We start from the raw sequence: 18894 nt of genomic DNA on the forward strand, positions 1-18894 counted from the left end.
ACTTGGTGCCCTGGTCTGGCCCATGTGGGGCCACAGGCTGGACTCGATGATCTCACAGATCTTTTCCAGTCTCCATAGTTCTGTGATTCTACAGCAACATTACTTTTTCTTATTCAAGAATGATTATTATAGATCTCAGAAGTTAAATTTCTGCTGACTGTTGGCCTCTCTTCTTGTAACTCACAGCGAAAACATTTGCTTATAAGCAAAGAGACACATGCTTAGTTACTTTTTGGCTTTTAGCTGTTCCACCCAAGGGAATATTTGCCAAAGTGAACCACCTTGCTATTGCACATCAGAATAAAATATGTGCAAGTGATCTGTGGTCAAACCAACAGAGACTGTTCTAGAACAAGTAATGCCTCAACAAGCAGAACTGCTCCTAAATACAGACGAGATGCCAGCCTAAACAACTGGTATGGTAAAACCCGTGAAATACATCCTACAGGAATAACTTCCTGTCATCTGAAGCAGAATTCCACAAAGCCTGACATTTCATCAATGTCATTTCTCAGAAGACAGCAAATAAGAAAATAGTGCATATTTTCATTGCGCCTCAACATGGAGGAAGTGTGGTATGCTATGAAAAATAGTATTTTTTGCTGTATCTCTTCCATGCAGGACATGGGACAAATGGTTGAACATGAAGAATGGATGATTCTGACTCTGAAGAAAGGAAGTGCCTCCCTGAGCCCCAAAATAAGATCAGCTGAACTGCAAACAGAGTGTGACTTGAGACTGAGAATACTGATGTGAATTATGCTCAGCTTTCCCTGAACAGATAAAAAATACAGAACTCGAGGAAAGAAGAAACTAGATTTGTAATTAAATTTTTAACTGTATTTTCTCTTTATGTTAGAACTTTAGCCCAATGAAGGTTTCTTTAACAGAATATATATAAGCATTATGATATATTTTTAGTAGGGAACAAGAGTGTGGCTTCGTTTACCTGTAGTAACTCAAAGTAGTGCAAACAATGATAGACTGGGATAAGCATGAGTCGTGGGAGGACGTATCGCACAGCTTCTTTAAACCCTTCAGCGGTGGACTGAAAAGGAAAAATAAACAGGATTACTAACACTGAGGCCATTCTATGATTCTATGAAATTCTGAAAACGGGACTGGATGAGGCCCTGAAGCAACCACTGCTTCGAGCAAGCTGCTCGTAATGGCCACATCCAGGGTGTCCCCTCGGATCTACTTTATGTTTACATCTACTCGTAAGGAAGACAATGAAGTTTGCAAAACCAGCTTTGTCTAAAGAGACTCTTTGTAAGATTCATCATAATGCAAATGCTCTGAAATCAAGCAAACGCAACCTGTAAACACTCTCTTCCAGGCTCTGCAAGCACCCTCTTCCATCCACGGCTTTTGCTGCAGTATTTAAAAGAAAACACTGGAAAGTTTTCACTGGGAAGCTCAGTCAGGACTCCCATGCAACCTAATAAACTCACCACTAACTTCCCTCTAATGTCCTTTCCTCCCAACTACATATGCTATGCTTCAACTGACATCCAACCCACCACAAAAATATGAAGGTCTCAACAAGAACTGAAGAAATTAATATTAGTATGTCCTCTCCCTCAGAAACTGAGAATCACAAGTTTTTGACTGAGAATCACAAGTTTTTGACTTAGAAAATGAAATAAGAGATCTTCTCCCATTCACAGTGGTTAACTAACACAGTAGTTCAAGGCTGTAAGATGAGAAAAGGTTTTCCAGAGAACAGTGAAATCCCTGCCACCTTCCATATCAAGGTAGCTATTGAACAGAAACTGAATTAGCCGATCTTTTTGGAAACAACCTCTCCTCTTGTTCAAGACTTCTTGCTGCATCTCTCTGCAATTACCAGAGACAGCTCATGGATGTCCATGGACCAGAGCCCGGACCTCTGCCTTCACTCCACAGCTTGAAGAAGCGTGAAGGAACATCCCTAGGAAAGCCCAACCTAAGGCCAGCTTCATGGTAAAATGACTCAATTATCAATTTACACTGGAATAGGGCTTTGGGCTTTCAAATTTGCTCCTTTCGATGCCAAACAAGGGAGCCTGTGTTTGGCATTAACAGGCAAAACAGAAACAGAAGAGACAGATGTGACAAGTCAGCCCTTATTCTCAAGCATGAGAGAGTGAAGTGAGAACAAAGAAACCTGCGTGAGACTCAAGGACGGGTCAGACCATGTCCAGTTTTTATAGGAAGAGGGAGAGTCCACTCAAGAAAGGTCAGAATGTAGAGATTTCTTCCTTGCTAGGAAGTAAAGAACTACTGACAAAATCCAAACCTTTGAAATACGAGAACTAAAGCAATTCAGTATTTCTCATTTGCACTCACCTGGAAGTGGAGAGCAACGGCAGGTTTTGCCATCAAGTTATTAAAATGCTCATGAAATTGTGGAGAGAGAATATCCTGGGACAAAGTTTCATATGGATCAAACGCTTGCTCCTAAATAAAAAAAAGATAATTATAAACATACAGGAAGGATGTGGAATATTTGTCCCAGCTGCTACAATTCGTTCCTTTAAATGAGCTGATAAAGTGGAACTTTTCAAGAAAAGATCGATTTTGCAAAACAAATACTCAGTAAACCACAACCCTTTTTCACTTCCAAATTTTGAAGTGCGTGCGTGAGCAACGTTTTCTCAGCTTTCCTTAATCTCGTCAGTTTTTCACTAAAACAAACTTTGTTTTACTGAGGCAAGTGGGAACCAACAGAAGCTCTTTCTTTCAAGCCCACCCACATTTCATGTCAATTTTATCTCCTCTCTGTCAATAAAGGATGACGCTTTGGAAAGAAGCGCAGGTTAAATGAACTTTGTCACCAGGAGGCATTGTTGTACCGCCATCATCACTTAAGAACGGTCAGTCACAGGACTCGGAAGGCTGTTGGAAGGGTGGGAAAATAATCTCACTCCGGGACACAGCAACTCATCTGAGAGTCCCAGAGGAAAGTTGTAACTCCGGATGGAGTATCTGGTCGCGATTCTGTAACACCAGCTACAGCGGGATGGGACAAGAACCTGACCGTACTTGAATCTCTGCAGGACTAATTTATGACTGCTCACAGATCACCTGCTCCAAAGGCTGTTCCCTAGTCTCTGCAGATTCATTGGGCTGAATCACTCATGAATCACCGGTTTATGGCACCGTGCCGGGATTATAAACCCATACCTCTTTTCACCTTAATGCAGATGTGCTCGTCGGAATCTCAGCTGCAGAATTTTGGGAATACCAAACACCACAAAGGCTCGCTGGAACATTCAGGTAAAGTCTCAAGTCTTCCAAGTGCAGAGGGTCCAGGGGATTTCCTACTTTACTGCAACTAATCCCTTTGTGGGGAGGAGAGGCGCAGAACTGCACTCTCTTTTCACATGCAAATTGTAATCATCACTCTCAACTCTCCTCATCAAGTTCTAATCAGCGCTGTCCATTCGCATTAGATTGTGTCTGGGAGGGGGGAAGGTTTGGCACTTCAGCAGCATCTTAAGAGAAATGATTAGATACTCTACACCTAACAGGCTGTTTTTCTCCAGCAGAATCCAAATCCAATTTACAGCCTGGTGGGTTTCTTATTTATTTTTTTTTTTAAGTTTACTCCATGCCTGCCCACTACCTCCACACGTACAGTATGGGAGGGTCTTATTTTACAACGTCCAAAGACAGGAGACAGTAACACTGCATACGCCGTTTCTTCTTTGCTGTACTAGCCACGGAACAAAACCAAAATAAAATAACATAAACCTCTGCAGAAGCAGTAAATCAGCCACGGGGTGTGGTGCAAACGAGCAGAGCGCAGAGCTGGAGTTACTACTCAGAATGTAATCTTGCATGCAAATCTACTGGGGGAGCCAGAACAACACATTTATTCCGTGTTGTCTTTTTCAGCCTTTTGCTGCATTTTAGAAGTGTTTTCAGTTTCTTCCACTCTGCCTTCAAGCAGTATTTCAAGGTTTTTTTGGATTTGTTTTTTTGAATCCAAGATTGAAACAAACCATATTCGGGTATTTTCCCCAAGAGACTAATAAAAAAAAAAAGTTTTTAGACTTGCAACGTTGCAAAAGCTACTGAAATGTGAAGGCATTAACCTTGTGGCCATGCAATTTATCTTAACGCAGCACATACAGACGTGGACTGGTGTTTGTACGCTTCAGCCCCTTTTGCTGGACTGCACTGGATTCCACCTTTTTTGCTCTGTGGATACCTAAAACTTCTATGGAAATGCAACTACCAGTATAACAAATATACAGTCTACTAATAACAACTTTGTTTTATCAGCTGCCTTCTGAGGACAGCTTCAAAGCAGGCACTAAGAGCCCCTACCCTCGGTTCTGGGGCTCTCCTGCCACCAGCTGAACATCACCAAAGAGATATATCTCAGGCAATCATTAAAAACCCCAAAACGTAGTGGTTAGAAAAGTTAGTACCAAGGACAATTTTTTTTACCAGCTTATTAACAAATATCCATCTCCTGCTCGTATGTGTCGGGCATCAAGTTTTGAATTGCCCCACACTGGGAAAAAATGTTTTATTTTCCCCCCCATCCTCCTCATCTCAAAAACACTACAATATTTATATTTAAAGCTTCCAGAGTACAGATGCAGAAAAAGACACTAAGTGGGAAGATTCCAGCTTGCAAGGGTTGTTTGTTTTTCATTATCCTTCCAAGTAAATTGAAGGGCCTTCATAATGGAAACAGCAAGCCAACAAAGCTGGCAGCAAGACAGGAAGAGCAAATAAACACTTCACTTTCATATCTCTCTTTAATGATCCCTTTTGCAAATACAGAAAGATGATCTCAACAGGCAAGAGGAGCAAATGAACGGCCTAGTTACCAAGCAGGTCTTGGTCTGTATCAACTGAACTATTAAATTCAAACTTACTACCTGCATTAAATGGTTCAATGAATAATCTGTTCTTCTTTTCCCATTTAGGTTTTTCAGTTAATGAAAATCAGGTGACATTACTCATTGAAAAGGATTCATTTCCCCTTAAGTACAGGACACCTAAGAGTAGCTTTTGCAATAAACTGAGATATGTATGTTTTCCAGGACAGTGCTGTGTTATTTCCAATTTTATTTTTTAAAAAAATTTTCATGTAACAGCTACTTACTTTATTTAATTGTTTAAATGCTTCTCCTTATCATCATGCAAGCAAATAAGCTTTAACAACTTAAGAGCTAAGACCTAGGGAAGTGGACTTTCCCGCTGACAGATCCCATGAGTGGTTTATTGAAGTAATGACAGGAAAACTTTATGGTATATTTGTAAGTGACTGGCACATGAGCTGAAGGACCCATACTCCTCACAGCCACAAAACTGTAATAATTTTCAAAATGGTACTAGTGTGTTCATACCATCCTCAGAAAGTGAACATAGGTAGAAGTGCAATGGAAGTTTTGGTGGTTGTTATTTTCTTAATAAACTTGATAATTTTAAGACAAACCCCATATACTTACATTCACCGTGTGGTTTAACCGAAATATTCCTCTATAACACAGTACATGTGGCTTATAGGATTACCCTTACATCTTGGTTCAATAAAATGGGCTCAATACACCTCTCAAGAAAACGCAGACTCCATTTAAACATGCCCAAAGACAGCAAAAACTCCACACCTCCTTTGAGAATTTAGTCCAAGAATTAGCTCCCTGGACAGTTAAAAGGTGTGGTGTGTTTCTAAGCTGAACTGTCCTCTTGCCTTTCAGATATTGTTGGGCTTTTTTGCTGTGGACCTCCCTGCTGAATTCCAGAGTCATTCTGTACTCTCAGTTCGTGAAGGTACCTACATACCTACCCTATTCTGGCTAAACTGAGCTCCATCTCACTGTAAAGCACTTTCTTGAAAACTAGTTTTGTGACACTCTTCTGTAGTCCTTCCACTATGTTAATGCCCATTCAAAAAACAAAACACAACAACCAATCAACCACAAAAACACAACTGACAAAATAACCGTTACCATGTTCCAGTCCGAGCCACGTCAAACATGGGTGCAATGTCTTCCCTTATTCCTATTTTTTAACATCTATTTTATAGGTCGTAGAATCATAGAACAGAGACCTTCAAGCTCTTCGAGTCCAACCTTTGTCCCAGTCCTACACTACATCGCTCAGCACAACATCCAGCCGTCTCAAACCCCTCCAGGGACGGTGACTCAACCTCCTCCCCAGGCAGCCTGTTCCAATGCCTGATAGTCCTTTCAGTAAAGAAATTCTTCCTATTATCCAACCTGAACCTCCCCAGGGAGTTACTCTTCAAATCCACATCCCTACAGGACGGTAGCAACTAATTCCCACCCTGAAATAAGATTTAAGTTTTGTGCTTACCTGCTTGATATCATCTCTGTAACAAGTAGAAAACACGCTTTAGCTTACCTGCTCAAGAATGGCTAGGGAAGATCTCTGTTCAGAGCTTATTAAAAGGACATTTTACAACTTCAAATTTATGAGAGATACTGCAGTCATGACCAAAAGTTTATGAAGAAAACAATCGGTGATTTAAAAAAAAAAAAGTACCTCTGCAAGATCTTCAAAGCAGCTGCCAGCCAGAGGATGAGGACTACTTTCGTCAGTCATTTCAACAGTATCCTCAATCAATCCTAAAAGCTTCACTGTCAGCTCATGAATATCTGAAATGTTGCTAAATATCACATCGATATCCTGCAAACATAAAACGTATCTTAGTCGTGTTCAGAATGATTTATTTTGCTTATGTAAATATCGGAGCATTTTTCACAAAGCCTGGAACCAAGAGGTAAATGGAGAAGAGCCAACAAAAAGCTAGGAAGAAATTTAAATTATATGCTCTTCCCAGCCCTGCAGGCTTGCCTGGGCACATCCAGCCTTGCACAATTCTCACCCCAGCGCAGGAAAGCTCATCATCCTGCCCAGCCCCAGCAGCAGCAGCCCTGGTACAGGCTGTTCAGCGCTTTGGACAGCAGCGCCTGACCTTTTCGGCCACAATTCACAGGTGTGATGTTCCCTTCTGCCAATTCTTGTCTCCCAGAACATAACAGAAAGGAATTAATTCAAAGCAGCTTCGAGGTTCTCTAAACCACAGGTAAAACTAAAACAGCTACTTGGCTCCTTTAGTAAAATACAACCTGGGTAGAGAGGAGGAATCGGCAGCTTCCTTTTCCAAATTCTGCTTTTAAATTTTTTTAAATCCACCCAGGGCAAACACACCCAGCTAGGCAGCCCCTTCCAATGACCTGCATTCCTCTTCTGACCCCTCCGACATACACTTCTCAGAAGCCTTCTCTGCCCCAACCTAACGCTGCAGAGCTTGCCTGATGACCTCCTGCTCCTGTCAAGGCCATGGCAACCTCCTCATGGGAACAAGCGATCTTGAAGTTTCTCATACCTGTTTCCATATAATGGAAGAATATTCCTCAGTTCCAAGATATTGCCCCCTTCGTTTGAATTCTCTCCCCGTATCGCACAATTCTCCAAGAGGCAACGAACTACTGAGGAACCTCCATACCCAGCAGCAATGGGATCATCTCCTGCCACCTCCTTTTTAACCTGCTGGTACCACCTAAACATCCCGGTTCAGGTTCTGCTGGCCTGCGTCCCTTCTCCTTCCTCCCACAGGAAGGATTCGCTAATCTCTCATTATTATTTCTTCTATTGCGAGAGCCGTGCTTCCTTTTTAGACCCTGACATCTGGAAAACAGAATTTGCCACCCATACAATTCCAATCAAATCTTTCAATCGTTTATCAGCGATTCCCTTCGCAGTCAGCTGCACGCTGGAGAAACCAGAGCCGAGGGCTGTTGAATTTGTAATTTCTGCAGAATTCTGACAATTCAAGACTTTATCTGCATTCCTCGTACACGCAGGTAGATTAACCGGCAATTTGTGCGTTAAGCGAAAGCGTGACTATTACCTACGTGACCAAAGGGCTCCAGTTATTGCTGGCAACTGACAGGGAATCGTGTTCATTAAGCTTCGCTCTGAGAAGCTCTTCATACTATTAAAGGCAATTCCTCCGTTCTATTTCACATGCAGTCAACACTCATTATGCACTGACACACCATAAATCAAATTTAATTTTACCTCCAACACGGTTAATGTAATATTGATATGTTACGGCTGCTAATGGAGCGACTAGCATTACACATCAATAAGCTATTAAATGACTTACATTAGGTGTGAACAATTTTCTGTTTGATAGGAAAGCTTCCCGAAATACTTTTATTATCAGATTCAGCTCCCGCAGATACTGCCTTTCTTCCGCAATTTCGTTTCTCACTAGGTCGTAGTAGTTGAGCTCCCCAGAAGAAGAGGGCTCGTCTTCGCAGAGAGAAACCAAACCAATGTCATCTTGATCAAACATATCCATCAAAACCTAGCAAAGAAATTAAAAGAATTACATGCAAGCCTGATCTTTATGCTTGGCTCAGGCTCAGTTATTTTGATGTGTTCAGAGAAATCCTTTGAGTTTTTAATACAATACTTTCTGTGATCACTTTCACAAGGGAGTAATATTTAAATTTTGGCAGCAAAGGGCTGGATCAGTTGCCAAAGCCATTTTCGCCTTTATAAGTTAGTATGACCTAGAAAACAAGTTACAATTCATGCAGAACCAACTTTGAAAACAAGGCATCTTGCATAAGCCTTCGACAAAACCCTCCTGATAAAGATAAAATTAAACAAAAATGTTTCTCATTTTTATGAGGATGAAAACTAAATGTCTTCTCAGTATTACAAAGAAGGAAAGAGCTGTCATGACAAAGCAACATCTCAGTCACACAGCTGAGAAATAATGGAAAACACTGCTTTCTGTCCTTACATTGCTTTGTAAGTACTATTACTGTTCCAAAGCTTGACAGGCTTAACTTAAACTCAAGTCTTTACTGTGGCAGGTCTGGCATGAAAAAGGAACAGAAGCTTCTGCATTTAAAAAAACCAAAACAAACAGTGTCTCCCTCCTATCCTACTTCTTTAAAAAGAAATAATTTCTAAAAAAATTACCTCTAGTATCTCCTGTTTCAATCCCAACTCCTTACCTTATCAGCACACATGGATACTTTAATGTCCTGCTGGGAGATCTCAAAGTGTCGTATATTGAAAACATAGTTGCCAGCCAGCTTTAAAATGTCAGCTGAGATGTATTCTAAGACAGCCACAATATACAGAGAGACATGGTAATCTACCTTATAACCTAGAACCTCCTGCAAATTGAAAACAAGAGGGGGAGGGGGAGGAGGAAGAGCTGTTTATTCCAAAAATTCATTCGGAATAATAATTAACACATTTGAGTTTTCGACTGAGATTGATCTTATCTGTGTTGATAATTCACAGTACTGCAACTGCCAGGACATCAAAAAGAAGTTTGATCAGCTGCCTCAAAGGAACTCCTTGCAAATTCTTCCTTGTGCTATTTTGCCATATACTGACAGATTAAAAACTACAGAGCTTTCAATAATCCTTCCTCTAAAACTGACAGTCCTAAAGACAGGGTTCTGTCAAGGAAGGGACTTCACTGGAATCACTCTTGTACTTGAATTTTAGTCTACATCTAGGCTTACTGCAGGACTCTGGCCCCAACCTGGACTCTTCAGAAAAGAGCACGCTTCGTTTCAAATTGCTCTGCATGGAAAAAGTTGTCTTCCGTGAAATTACAGACTGTATGTTTAGCCCGGTATGTGCATTTGAGTCTGTCTTTTACGTTTGTATGAACAACTAAACTATCTCCGTCCTTGCATTATGTGAAATTATTAAACATTTAATAATTCAAGTCTGAACAGAAAAAAGCAAGGATTAACCCTGCACGTTCTTACTGTAGTACGTGCTCCATGTCCTGCAGAGCAGGCACCACACGGCCTCTTACTCATGGCAGGACCGTCAGGAATAAGCACAGGTGAGTTCATGCATTTGAAGAAGGTGGTCTAGCTCTTACCATATTTTGATGCATCTTCTAAAAATCAGATTCTGTGCCCACGTCCGCACAGTTCTAAACTAGACTTCATCAAAGGAAGCCAGTGCTGCCTAGGAAGATCTCCTTTCCTAACATCTCTCCCTCTCTCATTAACCATTACAAACTGAGACATTGTATATAAGAACGCAGTGACTACATCTGAAAAAAAGTGCTTTAATTTCTGCCTATGCTTGAATAATGTTTTCTCAATACAGCTGAAAAGTCTGGTGCAACAACGCCATCACTGGAGAAAAGTATTTTTTAAGCTACAAACAAAATGCAAAATCAATAGAAAAAAGAAATACCAAAAAAGAGCAGTGCTTGAATCAGCCCCAATCTATTGATTCAGGACTGATCTAAAAGTGATTAAACATTGAGTTAAAAAACAGAGTATAGTTTTGCCATTAAAAAAATCCAACTCTACAGGGGCACAGAGTGTGTACACGCTACCGCGTCATGCTAAATCCTGACAGTAAGCGAGGAGCTTTACACCCATTACAGGCAACCTGACATCTAAGAACTGAGACGGCCACTCCCCAAAACCCCCCAACGATAAACTCCGCGTCCAGACTTCTTTTTTACATCTTTGCAGATCTCTCAATCTTAAACCCAAGGCATTCGTGACGTTCAACAGTAACTGAAAGGACACTGATACCCATCTTAGTTGACAGTATACAGGGAACAGGATCTACTTGTTCTCTCTTTTTCTATTTTGGCTTCTGGAGCATTTTGAAACAAATAAAGGTGTCAAACCAGTGCTACTGAAGTAGGTAAGGTTATTTGAGTTTGAATTTTATTTATGTTAAAAACTAACAATATTTCAACCTAGAGTAATAAATTAACACATTAATGTCTAGAACAGGATGAATTTAGGGATCTACTTTTATTACACACCACAATATATTCATTCTGTTCTACAATGACTTTTTCAGCCAATATGAGAAACTTCCCTAATTTCACACAAATTAAAAGAAATACTTTAAAGATAATGCTGGAGGGCAGTAATACAGCCAGGGTGGGGGCTGTGTAGTGGGCAGAAGCAGCAATCACCTAGTTGTTGGTTTGAGTACCTTTAATAAAGGGTGTATTTTGTCCACAGGTAGCAGGAGTGGGTTTCTTCTTTTTCTTTTCTCTATGGCAGACTGCGCATCGGCGATCGCCCACTTGTCTATCGGATGAGGAAACGTCTTTTGAACGCGCTCCTGTCCAAACACAAAGAGTGCACTTAGATTAACCGCAGTAATCAAAGAGAAGTTTAAAAAAAACAAAGCAGCAAATTACTTCCCCTGCAGTATAGACAATTATCCTCCTCCTCAGTGTTTGCAATACAGTTCCCTAACGGTTCTCTCCTCCTTGCTCAACTCAGCTTCACTCTCTGCAATAATCCCTAGCAACCCCCCCACCTAAGCACGAAGAACGCCTTCAAATCTGCTAAAACAACCCTGCTCCATGATCTTAACATCACAAGAGCAGCAAGACACCTCAGCTGAGACCAGGAGCCCAAAATATAAACACCATCAGGAAGTACTAACCAGTTTACAGTCTAAATGAAAAATAGAACAAGGCAGTATTGTTCCCATTTCACAGAACAGTGTAAACTTGCCCTACATCAGATCAAGTTTATGGCTGAAATGGATGAGCTGAAGAAGGTGATGAGAAAAAAAAATTGTGAAACCTACTCATCCCTTTGCCGAAAAGATTTTTGAGCATATTCTGAAATAAGGGGAGGTAATATTCTCAATTAACAGGAGGCTCACAGTTTCCTTAGAGGCATTTTTTAAATACATGCACGTGGCCATTTGAGGCTGGACTCTCTGCTTCAGCTGCCTGTGCCAGGTAAACACACAGTGACCTTTCCTCTTGGAGAGCTGCCGGCAGCTCTGGGCTCATTAACTGAAATGAACTTTCCTTGAGATTCCACCAGGAGATCACCCACAAAATGGATCTAACGTACCATTCAGCTACCCTTCAACTTACCGGTGCACTTCCCTATTAACACCCACTTGTTGTGCTCGGGCTTTACTGCTTCCTGGTGCTTTCTCAGGAACAATTTGAATGGCTTTTTCTACTGACAACACCTTTATAATTTGAGATTTTAGACCCTGGTCTTGCAAATAGTTAAGCGCAATACTATGCGCAAATAGTGCCCTTAGCTCCAGGCTGTTATGTAAATATCTGCATGATAAACTTTAGAGATCACAGCTCTCATGTTTTCTCTGAACAGCTAAAAACAGCCGAGGAGCAGCGCCAAAAGCCTTCAGTCGTGGATCTCTGATGCCTGCTGGCAGCGTGACCTCGCCAACAACCCGTAACACAAAACTGAATTCTCCTTTCCCTGCTCTGGATTTATTGACCCACAGGACAAGAATGTTTTGGGGAACCCGTTACCAATACGTAGACCTAGCTCTGTGCTTTTAAATTAAACAACTGCTAGATCACCATGTGCAACAACCATTTATTATTCACAGCTTTAAAACACTAGGTATATTTAAAACACAATCCACAGGATTTAGTGTCTGCTGTGACATTCTTAGCTGCAATTCCAAGAGTTGCCAGTTACCTCGGAAGGCTGTCTGTACTCTGTGCAGCTTTGCACGCAGCAATTTGTGGAGCACGCACATACCCAACGAGAATTAATAATTCATATGTGCACAGGGTAATTTTATCATCTCGTGACTCAGAACTAGAAAACTATGGAGCTGGTGTGTAGAAAAATCAGTGCTACCTCAAACTGTCCTGGGTGCCAAAGGGTTTGATCAGCTGGGAACTGGAATATGGAATTTCTCAGCCCTACATCTGAAGTTCAAATCCAGACCGAAGGTAGTTACAATCCTGAGAGCTATTAAGTGACTATTAAAGTTTTACTTTTATTTAGTCATAGTATAATCTTTATGCATCAGTATTACAAAACGCATTAATCATAAACCAAAATTAATAACTAATGAATTAACTCAATGCTGAATAAAGGGCGACTGCTGCATTTAACAAGAATCTAAAATCCTTCAGACGATTATTTTGTACATACATGTTTGTTTTCTTTATTTTGATGACACAAATACAGAATATTAGCTGAGAGCTTCATTTTGGTTTAGGCTGAAAAACCTAGACATATAGATTGATTTAAAATTAATACTCTACCAAGCTATAATGGGTCACAGCTACATGAAAGTACTTTCTCCCTCTAGACTGTATACTGAAGCGCAGTCCATTAAAGCCCTCATTTTATAACCGATGACACAAAAGCAGACAGCTGCAATAATACAAGAGCCTCAGTGAGTTCAATAAAGTTCCAGGAACATACAACTCTATTCCCTCAGCTGCACGATCCAGGCCTAACAACAGTAACCTTTCATTCCAACATTTACTTCTTTTTCCTGCACATTTATGTCGAAGAGTAGGAAAACTTGCAACGTCTTTAGATTCTTAAGTCCAGGGTGTATTTGAGCAGTAGAAAATCCTTCAAATTATTCTGCGTTTAGAAAACCAATGCTGAAAGAAAAAGTTACCACAATTTCTATTCTAAAGCCCTGTAAAGGAAAAGGAGTTTCCAAGTAAGCTTGTTTTGTGAAATCTGAATACAATATCATCTTTTAGCATTGACAGGCCCTGCTCCTCAGATTCACCTTGCTTTTAACTTCAGTCTGCACTGCTCAAAATAGCTTAGTTCAGCTTAGCGATTCTGCAAGTGAGCATTTAGTGTTCCAGGATCTAGTTTTACCTCTACATCTTGGACAGTCCGTGGCTGAGCAATGCATAGTTTGTTTAGCAGCTGAAGTATCAACTCTTCAATGTAATAGAGGGAATCTTCTTTTGCCGAAAGGTTTGGGTGAACCTGTTGCTGAACCTGTCCAAAAGAATTAAGAAGAATTAGATTATTTCTTTTTTTCCCATTTAAAGCCGTGCAGAAGGGTAAATCATAGAGAAAGCAGAGCACGTCTGTACCGCGGCGCTGCAACTTCCAGTAATTTCCCACAAGTTTTCCTTTGTAGTTAAAATGGCAATTCCTGCTCCTGTAAAGTTGGCACCTAGTCAATTAAAAACTGCGTGTTTAGCCTGTACGGTGGGGGAAAAATTTCAAGCCAAGGCAGATTTCTGCCAACGACGTAGTGAATACAATCACTGAGGGTAATTCTGCAGTTATTCATCCACAGAATGAGTAACATACAGTTATGTTACTAACCCTACTAATGAGTACTGGCTGACTGTGAACAGAGAAGGAGCATGGACCCACCAGAGGAAAAGAATAAGCAAGGACACCAGGGGAAGAGAACCAACCAGTCTGGCAGGGAACTGAATTAATGCGCTGTCAAAACCTGTGGCAATAAAAACCCACAGCTCTGACATGGGAGAAGGGCAGGAACAAAACTCTTTGAGATGCCTCAGAACCGTAAAACTGACTAGCATATGAAATCCTGTCTGAGGTATGAGGAGAGATGTGAAATGCTTAGGACAGCAAGGGAGACCTAAGGGGAAGCAAAGTTCAAATTCAGGAGCGTCAAGACTAGGAAACTCACTGTGAGAAGAGCAGACTTGCACCTCCCGTTAACACAAGGCAGGATAATGCCTTTTATCTCGCTTCATGGAGATTAATCACAGCTTTTGTTTGCAAGGCTAAGCTAGACCAGACAACCTGAAACAGGCATCCCTCAGCACGTGCCCGCACAAGCTAAAGGTCCAACGTGGATATTTTTCCATTAAAAATTCCCCCAAATGAAAAAACAACCCCACCTTGGAAAGAAAAAAAAAAAAGGACTCAAGGGTTAAGCCTATATACTCAGTTTTCCCTGGCAGCCTCTCAATCAGGAAAGCACTAGGTAGATCTGAAACTATAGCCAAAAGATTCATAAGTAATACAATCCAGGGAAATTCCCTACTCTCCTCACACAAATTAGATGTTAATCACCTCAAATAAAAGTAACCTTATGTACTTACATTGGCATTCTGTACATGGTCTCAAACACATGACAAACAGATGAGCAGTATCTCAGGGGAAGACAGTAACATAGAAATCGCAGAATCAGAGAAACATCTTTGGGTCAATTCTGATTCTCTACCATCCAAACACAATGTATAAGTTCAGAAACACTGGGGTGCTCCAAGGGCTCCCTTCAAACTAAGTAACTACTAATTTCATAGCAATACCTTGGGGGCACTCGATCTGCAGCCCTGCAGGCTCTTCTAAGTCGTGCAAACACAAGACCAACAAGGAAGTAAGGTGTCTGGCTGGCTTCCTTCCCTGCCCGCCGCAGAGGAAGGTGGGCAGAGCTGCCTGGGAGCTGGAGCCACCGCAAGGAACTGCCGCTCCACCTCCTGCCGTGCCATGGGCTGAGAGAACTGAGGGAACAGAATCATGCTTTGCCCCAACACCTCTACAGCAGAAGAGGAGAAGAGCAAGGATGATCAATAGGTTAGGTGAAAAAGCAAAAATCCACGGTGGGGATCGCTAGAAGTGGCTGCCACTATACGCCTTCTACATTTGAGAAGCAGAGATGATGGTTTGGATAGAGAAGTTCACCAACACACCGCCCAAAGGCAGGGGAGTGCAGCTGGACAACGACGTACTGAACGTACCAGCAATGGGAATCTGAATGTCTCAGGGGAGTGGGAAGTGGGACACACACTGAAAATGTGACAGCATACACTGGTGCTGGTTGTACTGAAGTGAATAATTAAGGTGTTAATTGGTGCTGGTTGTACTGGAGTTAACAATTAAAGTGAAGAGGTGAAGAGGCACTGCCAGTGACGGGGGCTCCAATGAGATACTTGGGGAGACACGTCCTCCCAGGCAACAACACACATTTCTGGCACTTAATTCTGCACTGGCACCCTCCCTCAAAAAGCACAGGTGTAGAAACACATTAATAAAGCTGTTGTACACTGAGAAGGGAATACACACTGTGCTTCTAATCCAGCTGTGCAGTTTCATTATACGAGCTTTTATGTGGCCCTGCAAGTATCATTTAGCTTTCTGCACCTCAAACATGAACATCTCTCTGCTTCATGCAACTGTCGCACAGCTGCTGCGTATACAGGATTGTGTCCTACTGAAAGAAAGAAACACAAAAATGTTCAAGGAAACTAAAATCACTCCTTGAAAACAGTTACTTAAGACTGAAGGTTTTCAACAACAAGAGTCAGCGCGTTTCATGTTCTTCCTGGACATAAGAGTTTAATTCACAAAACAATGGAAAACCAGGAAATGGCGAGTTAAGGTCCCACCACGTATCTCCTACATGAGCGCTACTACAGCGAAAGCATTAGCTAGCTAACTAGAGATTTTACTTCCCCCACAATGAACCTTAGCGATGCTCCACAGAAATGGCAAGAAAGGGAGCTGTAAGGAGGAGGAAAGGGAAGCTGTGCTCCCCTTAAGATGGGGAGTTGATTACTGTATCAGATTGCAGCCATTCTCCTCCTTTCACATCTTAAAAACAGACATCACCGCTTCGAAGAAAATTACTTCCCACGTAACTAACTTCAGTTCAAAGCTCTAAACAGCTCATGCCAGACTCTCCTCTGCTTTCTCAAGAGCACAGGGATATCTAACAAGGCTGAGGACAGGTGGAGGAGCACGCAGCCCTCTTCACTGACACAGCCTCAGCTTCACGCGCTGAACACAAATGTCAGAACTGGAGTCAATTTTGCTTCAAAAGGAGCAAAACTGACAATGAAGCCAAACATTTCCTGGTTGAGACAAGTCTTCCCAGAGGATTTAGAAATCAGCTTCCATTTGAAATCACGCTGCCTGCAGCATCGCAGAAAGGTCCCAGAGATACTTGTGCACTCCCTGGCTTTAAGAGAAGTTGTTCTGACCTAAGTGCCACGATTGAGAAAAAAAAACCAGTACCATAGCAAGACACTTTTTTGTAGCAAAACAAGCTGCCCACTGGCTGATCAAATCAGATGCTGCCATATCGAGTACACAACACTTAATTTTTACAGTATTCATCTAAACCCTGACTGAAAGGACTGGAAAAATTAGGAGAGACTGGCAAAACGCTGAGTGTATGGAAAAAAACAGGAGGAATTACTGAGGACACGTTTCTTATGGAAGATACATTCCCTGAATTCAGATTCAGACTGAATATTTGAGCATAATTGCTACTAGCTGACATGGAATAATACAGTAGAGCTAACACAGGGCTAAGCTTTGATCTGACTTGTAACTGCTTCCTTTAATGGTGAAAAATACTTAGTCTAAAAGTATTGCACTAACCAGTGAGAGCTCTGCTGACAGAACTCTGAGCAGAAGGTATCAGAGAAACCAGATTTTTTTTACCTACTTCATATCTGAAACAGTCCAAGCAGAGTGCTTGAAGCCAGTAAAGAGGGAGACTAAGACTAGCAGGACTGTTTTTTATTGTTATTCACATATTATTCCTTCATGAGCTGTTCAAGGAACAGAAATGAACGAACAGGTTTGAATCCCGTAAGTGTGGCATTTAAATATGACCTTAAGGCTTTCCTGGGGGACATGTTTTTATTTGAGATGGAGGCTCCTAAACTGCTCCTTCCCCTGCTCCTCTTCTGTACTTCTCCTGCTCTTCAAACCCTCTAAAGTGTGCACATTTGATGAAAATCCAGTGGTGACTTTGCAGCGGCTTCTCCTTCCTATGGCTGTAGCCTTCCAGCAGATTCAGCAGGGCTCTCTGAGAACTTGACTGCATCTGTACAAGCAGTGGCTCAAAAAGACACTGAAAAACTGCTTAAAGGTACACCGAGATCTTCCCCTTGGTTCCTTCTGAGAGGCAGGTCCTGCACCACACCACAAAAGCTTTTAGAGAAAACATGCAGCTGCAGAGATGAAGTTGAACTCAAAATCCCTCCTCAGTGAGACATTAATAGTCCCTACAGGCCCTCAGGAAGAAGTCTGCCAAGAAAAGACGAGGATGAAAATTTTTCAAGGAGATAAACAGTATTAGGACTAGAACCAAACTGATCTTACTTTTCAGAATTAATATAAGGGGGAAAAACTAATTCTGAACCACAGGAGATCTGGCATGAAGTCTGAATACCAGTAATACCGGAACTTGGGGAAATTCAGAAGCCCTGAGTACAAAAGCAATGGTCAAAGGGTTGTATCTGGAACAAGAAAAAGCTGAGGGAAAAAGCACTGAGCAAAAACTGGAAGTCACTTCTTTTTAGCTTGTACTATAAGACAAGTTAGCAGTTTGGCTATACTGCCGACATGTATTTCTACATAATATATGTATTTTCGTAGTAAAATCACATTCTGTTGTTCCACAGTAAGCACCTTACCACTCTCTACAACTATCTGAAAAGAGCTTGCAATGAAGTAGGTGTTGGTCTCTTCTCAAGTGTCAGGTCAAGAGGAAACAGCCTGAAGTTGCATCAGGAAAGGTTTAGACTGGATATTAGGAAAAATTTCTTCACTAAAAGGGTTGTCAAGCCCTGGCACAGGCTGAAGTCCCAGGTGGAATCCCCATCCCTGGAGGGATTTAAGAGCCATGGAGATGTGGTGCTCAGGGACATGGGTTAGTGGCGAGCCCGGCAGTGGTGGGTTAACGGTTGGACTTGATCTTCAAGGCCTTTTCCAACCTAAATGGTTCTATGATGCCACATGAACAAAACAAGACACTGTTCATTAAAAAAACCCCACAAACAACAGAAAATAAGCCAAACCGATGACATGCAGAGTCTTTAGAGAACAGATACCACCAAAAACATATAAATTCATCTTCTTGAAAGACCATAGACAATATCCCACTTCTCTCCTTATATTCAAAATAACTACATTCTCAGGAAATAATTCCAGTATTACCTGAGATTTCAGAAGTAGTATCTAATTTTAATAATGCCACCACAAAATCTGTTAGCATGATGAAATAACATTTCTAAGCTTCCTATGCAAACATGATAGCTTAATAAATTGCATGTTAAATTTGTACACTGTTCGGAACATTCCCCTTTCCCACAGAGACTAATTTTGACTTAGAAATTATTTACCTTTACTTGCC

The 18894-nt window shown here is 41.4% G+C and overlaps 1 protein-coding gene across 1 annotated transcript; it reads right to left on the minus strand.

The window, feature by feature from the left end:
- Positions 1-949: 949 nt before the first annotated feature.
- Positions 950-13760, minus strand: LOC104272412 (son of sevenless homolog 2-like; the record flags this gene model as incomplete). Its single annotated transcript, XM_009867432.1, has 7 exons — positions 950-1048; positions 2332-2442; positions 6511-6654; positions 8141-8344; positions 9006-9170; positions 10987-11118; positions 13635-13760. Coding segments are annotated over 7 exons (981 nt in total), but the record flags the coding sequence as incomplete, so codon positions are not given.
- Positions 13761-18894: the final 5134 nt, after the last annotated feature.

The sequence above is a fragment of the Apaloderma vittatum genome, unplaced genomic scaffold, assembly GCF_000703405.1.
Source record: "Apaloderma vittatum isolate BGI_N311 unplaced genomic scaffold, ASM70340v1 Scaffold7700, whole genome shotgun sequence".
In the NCBI taxonomy this organism is placed as follows: domain Eukaryota; kingdom Metazoa; phylum Chordata; class Aves; order Trogoniformes; family Trogonidae; genus Apaloderma; species Apaloderma vittatum.